This window comes from Littorina saxatilis, linkage group LG17 (genome assembly GCF_037325665.1).
Source record: "Littorina saxatilis isolate snail1 linkage group LG17, US_GU_Lsax_2.0, whole genome shotgun sequence".
NCBI classification, from domain to species: domain Eukaryota; kingdom Metazoa; phylum Mollusca; class Gastropoda; order Littorinimorpha; family Littorinidae; genus Littorina; species Littorina saxatilis.
Genome location: NC_090261.1, coordinates 64077411 through 64084910, shown reverse-complemented (window position 1 = coordinate 64084910; position 7500 = coordinate 64077411). Strand labels below are relative to the sequence as shown.

General features: G+C 46.1%; 1 protein-coding gene across 1 annotated transcript in view; it reads right to left on the bottom strand.

Annotated features, from left to right (window-relative positions):
* LOC138953591 (protein dispatched-like) overlaps positions 1-7500 on the bottom strand; it is a gene marked incomplete at its 3' end in the record, with an annotated part of 17333 nt that overhangs the window by 3394 nt on the left and 6439 nt on the right. The window contains 3 exon segments of the mRNA XM_070325444.1: positions 1-1073; positions 2270-2497; positions 6326-6494. The exon segment at positions 1-1073 is cut by the window's left edge and continues 338 nt beyond it. Coding sequence (XP_070181545.1) covers positions 1-1073; positions 2270-2497; positions 6326-6494 — 1470 coding nt within the window.

The following is a 7500-nucleotide window of genomic DNA, read 5'->3' as shown; positions in this document are numbered from 1 at the left end:
TGGTATCTGACGATGTCGGGTTATTCATATGGGAAGTCCTGACAGAAGTGTTACCCTGACAGCTAGATACGGAGTGGCGAGAGGCTGCGGCGTGACCAGCTGTTGTTGTTGCATCGGTCACTGTGTTCCTGTCCTCGTCTTCGCCATCCGTGAACTGATCGTTTGGCGTCACACTCGCTTTGCAGTTTGTGTTCTGGTTACATCCACAGCACGGCAAACAGCACCGCAGACACCTGTTGTTCTCGAAGCACAGATGATGCATGATGACGATGGTGGGAAAGAAGATGATGACAGAGATGTAGTCAATGGCAACCAAGATGGCGGAGAAGACGCCGAACGACATGGTGGCAAGGAGCGGCGACAGAGCGCTGGCAGAGAACGCCAGCGTGGTGGTCAGTGACGTCACCAGCATGGAGATGGCCGACTTCCGGTAGGCGTCGTCCAATCGGTGAGCGAGGGAGGGGAAGGGGCGGAGCTGACTGGCCTGCCAGGCGTCCCAGAAGACGAACAGGTCGTCCGCTCCGATGCCCAGGTTGATGAACATGGCCAGCACGTGGAAGAAGCCAAAGTAGCGGAAGCCGATCACCACGCGGTAGATGAGGTTGGTCTCCGCGAAGCTGCACACGATGCTGAACACCCCCAGACACGTGACCCACAGCGAGCGCGTGTGGAAGAGGATGAAGGCGAAGATGAAGAGAATGCTGCCGATGGCGAGCTTCATGTCCTGGAAGCCCTGATTCTTGGCGGCCGCGATCATCATCGTCTCGCTGTAGTACAGGAACTCAAAGTCCTCGCTCTCCAAGAAATCGACCAGCAAAGGTTGAAACTTGTCCAGCATGAAATCCGTGTCTGCCACGATTTGAGACCAGCTGGACCCAGCGAAGGGGATGATGGTACGGGTGAGGGTGACGTGCACGCGGGTGGGGGTGATGGTGTGGGACTTCCCCAAGAAGTTGGTGAACTGCCCCCTGGTCGCGTTGTTGGTGTAGGCGGCGTAGATGACGCGGTCAATGTTGTCGAAGTTCGGGTCGTCAAAGACTGGGTCCACGGCGGAGTAGGTACCATCAAAGAACCTGAACAAATGCAAAGATGCGTATATGAGCCAGTAGTGTTGACAGACAAAGGATACAATAGGTTAATTTGACCTGGGTTCAAAATGTTTATCGATCGAAATGCCCTGGCCGCAAACAATTGTGCTGTCAAAAGACATGACATGTGTCAAAACTATCGGACATTCGGCTGACCTTTAGGTCAGAACAATGCGTCAGATCAAACAGTATGCGTAAGTGACCGAAGGCCGAGGCCCGGGACCAACACCGATGAGCAACAGCAGAGTGTGCGGTCTGAAGTTGCTCTGTTCAACGTGAGGGTTGCCCTACTTGAAAAGAACTACAGAAAATGTTAAAGGGTACACGCTTTCCCGAGTTAACAATCATGTAAACCATGACCGAATGATCTAGGTTTTTACATTGGACAAGACCATCACTAGTAGACATTGACACGTAAGGTCCACCACTAGGCTGTGCATGAGGTGACATCGTCCACATTTAAACCAACCCGAGCACTGATAACGGCTAAACACGCGTCCCATGACGGTCTGCTGCCTGCAGTGGCTGTACCCGTCTAACCAGGCTGTCAAAACCGGAAATTACTGGTAAACGAAAAACATGTTACACTTATAACACGCATTGCCACCTGTTTTGTATATTTTTTACCAACTTAGGAACGGTGAACAGGCCTTCGCGGGCCTAAAACACTGAAAAAGTCAAGATAAGTCAAATTAAATTAGCACTGAGAGAGAGGGGGGGCTGTTGACACGGCGATCAGGGTGTAAAATACCGCAGATAACTGGTTGACGGTCAACATCGGCTGACATTTGGGCGTGACAGATGTAGTTCTATTTGTGTGTGTCTGTCTGGACTACATCCGATGTTGCTGGCAACGCTAAATCTAGCTCTGTGGCCTTCTACCACAACACACCTTGTTGCCCTAGAGACGGATGTTCGGCTTTGCGCTGGCAACGTTAAATCTAGCTCTGTGGCCTTCTACCACAACACACCTTGTTGCCCTAGAGACGGATGTTCGGCTTTGCGCTGGCAACGCTAAATCTAGCTCTGTGGCCTTCTACCACAACACACCTTGTTGCCCTAGAGACGGATGTTCGGCTTTGCGCTGGCAACGCTGAATCGAGCTCTGTGGCCTATCATAACAAATCTTGTCGCCCTGGAGACGCATGTTCGGCTTTAATGGGAACTAACGTTCAACCCACCTGAGCATTGACAGGGGCGGGACGCACGAGCGACGCCGGGTCATCTGACAGAGGTCTGTGTAGCCCTGCACGTGCACCAGCCTGTCCTCAATACGCTGCATGGCCTGGAGCCTCGGCCTGGTTAACACGTTGCCCTCCCCGGCGTTGTACAGCAGCTGCAGACTCTTCAAGGACAGGTGGGACCGCGGCCACAACACCGTCTTGTTGTCGTAGAGTTTACGGGCAATGCTGTTGGTTCAAATAAGATTGTATTCAATTTCAACATGAAACAACAATAAAAAAAAGTCGAGTGAAGTAACATGGTTTAAACAATTTATTCAGAAAGGTACAGATAACAATGCTGCATACAATCAATTTAACAATGGAGCACACCAAGCAGAGCTTATACACGTGCTCTGTCACGATCTAGTGACATGGACCAAGAAAGTGTCACTCGGTGGGGTGCCTTCTCTTGGTCAATTGCGACAGAAAGCGCCTGTGCGTGAGTCTGGGCTACGACAGATTTTTGCTATCCATGCATAGCGAGCACGGATTTCACGGGGATGATTTCTGCTGTCGAAGCAGAACTCAGCTATAGCTGAACTTGATATGTGACAAGGTTAGTCACGTGTTTTCGTCAAGGTTGTCTGTGTGAGGACAAGTAACTGGACACTCAAAATTCAGCAGCGAGTCGGTGTCAGAATTCTCCTACAAGTTTGATGGTTTTTCAATACGTTTAAATACTTTACTGGGTATCAACGTGCTATGCTACTTGCTAGTGAGGCTTGATAGGAACTCCATAGGACAGACCACCTTCTTCTTGGACACATGCTGGCTGACAGACGGGTCGTCAATTTCTCTTCGCCGTGCGGGGATGGTTCTTCACCGCATAAAGTATTCGGCAAGAGGGTGTCGCTGTTGACGAACAGAGGCCATTCAAGGGAGAAAGCGGTTTTTGCTTCCATGAGAGTGCTACATTCATAGGCTTTTGATGTAATAAATCATTATTTAACGTTGTTGACGAGTCTGTGTTTGCGGAATGAAATACTCTCTGTTGTTCTTTCCAGGTTAGCGCATAATTTGCTCTTTGTGACGCTAAAATACTAATCTGTATATGGTTTTTGCAGATATGGAGAGAAGGACGGAAAATGGCTGATTTGTTGTTGTAAAAGTCCGTTTGTGCAGGCCCACGTGCTCGATGAAATATGTCAGGGTGACATGTTTAAAGGAGGGGTGTGAGGGGTAGCATGACATGTCTAGTGCACCGGTGCTTTGTGTTGCAGCCTTTCTTCATCTTCTACCGTTGCTGGCTGTTTTGCTGCCTATCTGCGGGACACATGCAGTTAACTGCAGACGCTGTAACCGGGATCATCTGATATAACCAGCTAACCGGCTAACCAGCGACTGGGTGAGGCGCCTGATGTCTCCACTTTTCCCTGCTTCGTAACAACGCCAGCCGGCACTACATTCTACGGAGCAGTTGTGGAGACTATGAACTAATTACAGGCCGTCCACCCAGTGGCAAAACAAAGCTAAGTGCACCATGTCTTTGCACCCCGTTGACCACCGTTGTCATCTTTTATATTTATGATTATATTCGAGTGGTGACAACGTGGGGTGTGTGACACCTGCATTAACCAGCACTTTAGGCAGATCAGCTATACTTTCCTAGGTATACACGGGATCAGCGTGTTACTATAATTTTCTATATTCTAACTGGCATTTTGTCAGTGACCATTGGTTTTACGTTTTGAACGTAAAAGAACATATTTTGAGTGAAGTCTCGAGGGAGGTGGCGAGTTATTACATAAACAGGCGTCTGAAACTTATACTTTTGTTGTTTCTATTTAATTGTATGACTGCGAGAGTGGATCGTGGTGTGGTTAGTTAGTTAGAAGTAACTAACCGTTTCATAATCACCTTATGTGATATAGTGAAACGTGACATGCTCTTAAAAAGCAATATGATATCTGACTAGGCGGACGATACGGGGATAAGCAATATTATATCTGACTAGGCGGACGTTACGGGGATAAGCAATATTATATCTGACTAGGCGGACGATACGGGGATAAGCAATATTATATTTGACTAGGCGGACGATACAGGGATAAGCAATACTATCTCTGACTAGGCGGACGATACGGGGATAAGCAATATTATATCTGACTAGGCGGACGATACGGAAATAAGCAATATTATATCTGACTAGGCGGACGATACGGGGATAAGCAATATTATATCTGACTAGGCGGACGATACAGGGATAAGCAATAGTATATCTGACTAGGCGGACGATACGGGGATAAGCAATATTATATCTGACTAGGCGGACGATACGGAGATAAGCAATATACAAACATTCAGTAAAATATGTAGGCCTGAAACTAACTTGACTAAATGTAAAAAGGGACACGAACCCAAGGTAGCGCTTATATCACGTGCCCTAGACTAGAAACATTGACATAGCAATCATGATGTCGGGCACACAATGCTAATATAGCATGCAACACTTCACTAAGAGCAACACAAACCAAGCAGAGACTTGACACATTGACATGGAAATCATGATGTCGGACACACAATGCTAATATAGCATGCAACACTTCACTAAGAGCAACACAAACCAAGCGCAGACTTGACACATTGACATGGAAATCATGATGTCGGGCACACAATGCTAATATAGCATGCAACACTTCACTAAGAGCAACACAAACCAAGCAGAGACTTGACACATTGACATGGAAATCATGATGTCGGACACACAATGCTAATATAGCATGCAACACTTCACTAAGAGCAACACAAACCAAGCGCAGACTTGAAACATTGACATGGAAATCATGATGTCGGACACACAATGCTAATATAGCATGCAACACTTCACTAAGAGCAACACAAACCAAGCAGAGACTTGACACATTGACATGGAAATCATGATGTCGGACACACAATGCTAATATAACAAGTAACACTTCACTGAGAGCAACACAAACCAAGCAGAGACCAAGACAAGGGGAAGTCAAGGGGGAAGAGCAGAGAGAAAAAGAAAAAAAACCACAAAACAAACAAACAAACAAACAAAAAACAGACAAAGAAAGAAAGAAACAAAGAAACAATGAAACGAACAAACGAACTAACAAGCAAACAAAAACAGGAGCGGAGATAGGTACGATGGTGTTTTGGAAACGGTGTGCTGCAGTCAGCGCGTCACTCAACACAATGTCAGCAGTCGCTATAAACGCCAAAAGAAAAAAATATAATAAAATTCGAGATCAATTAGCAGCAAATGTGAAAACGCGCTTACTTGAAAGATGAAACACGCCCAACCTAACGCAACGATACACGAATAACACAAAAACAAAAAACAACAACACCGAAACATTCAAATCTGCTGCTGTCCCCAACGTCAATATAATTCACCAGATAACAAAAGTAAGAATTATGCTTTTTCCCAAAGGATTTTTAAATCACGGTGTTTGCGTAAGGTTCGTATTTCAATCTGTAGCAATAACTTCTGCTGAAAAGTATTAATTTCCCACCACTGGTTCGAAATGAGATCCATCCTGATAGGTGAAGGGTGGAGATTTTTTCCTGCTAGTGCCTAATCCCCCTTCGTGTGTACACGCAAGCACAAGACCGAATGCGCACGGAAAAAATCCTGTAATCCATGTCAGAGTTCGGTGGGTTATAGAAACACGAAAATGTCAAGATTGCATCCCCCGAAAGCATGGTGTATGGCTGCCTAAATGGAAAAACGGTCGTACACGTAAAATCCCACTCGTGCAAAAAACACAAGTGTACGTTGGAGGTTGAGCCCATGAAAACACAAGTGTACGTTGGAGGTTGAGCCCATGAAAACAAAAGTGTACGTTGGAGGTTGAGCCCATGAAAACACAAGTGTACGTTGGAGGTTGAGCCCATGAAAACAAAAGTGTACGTTGGAGGTTGAGCCCATGAAAACACAAGTGTACGTTGGAGGTTGAGCCCATGAAAACACAAGTGTACGTTGGAGGTTGAGCCCATGAACGCAGAAGGAGAAGAATACAAGACGTGAGCGTGTCGGTGACTTACTATCCGTCGAACTCCAACCTGTGTCGCCAGGCGAGGTCGCGCCTGAGCCAGGGCTGGTGGAACAGGTTGAGAGGCAGCGTGCCGAACTCCACGGGGAACAGGTCGTACCCTGACGTCATCAGACACACGGACACCAACACGCACAGCACGTGAAAACCCAATGACACACCTGTAACAGACAATAATGACGTCATCAGACACACGGACACCAATACGCACAGCACGTAAAAACCCAGCGTCACACCTGTAACAGACAACAATGACGTCATCAGACACATCGACACCAACACGCATAGCACGTAAAAAAACCCAATGACACACCTATATAAATTATGTAGTCTTTCTTCTGCTCAAAAATGTGTTTCTAGAATCTGAGCTATATCTGGGTATGACGTCACGGATCCGTGACCACGCCTACCCTCAAAAATGCGTTTTTTGACGGCATGATTCACTTTCAACCATCGAAACAGTGACTTAAAAACTGAATGATATTTTACATATTTTACATCCGAAAGTTTGTTTGTTGTCTTACCTAACAGTTCATACAGATTTCGTTCAAATCCGTCGCGCTGTCAGGCTGATCTAGCGTGTAAAAGAGAGCGACCACAAAACTGAAAAACAGCAAAAAAACAAGGGTTTTTATGGTGTTTTTGCTGGGTAGCTGCAGTTGATATGCAATAAATCTAAAACTACAAATAGCAGCCTCTCCAAATTTCACAGAACGACGACAAAGACCCTCATCTGGATTCGCGCTAGTACTTGGAGCAAACAGAACCCGAGAATGGACGTTGTATAGGTTTTCCGTTAAAAATGTGCAAACGTTCGTAACGTCCTGGAAACAAATGTGGCATGCACGCAACTTTGTATACTTTACAAAAAATGGTGTCATTACATGTGTGCCAAGTTTCAGAAGCATTCTTTCATGGGCTCAAAAGATATAGCCTCATGGCTTTGAAGAAATAAAAAGTAAAATCTCACTCCACAGCGCTGTTCTATTTTTAGACGATGACGTCTGCAAAACTTATATCAAGGTGGCCGAGTGATCAGGACACACACATTATACTAGCCATGTTAATTGCACAAAGCTCAGCGATTGAAACCCTTTTCCTTTATATACGATCTGGTGTTGGGTGTGTTGTTTTTGAAATTTGTCTTTGGAATGGTGTTCTGGTGTG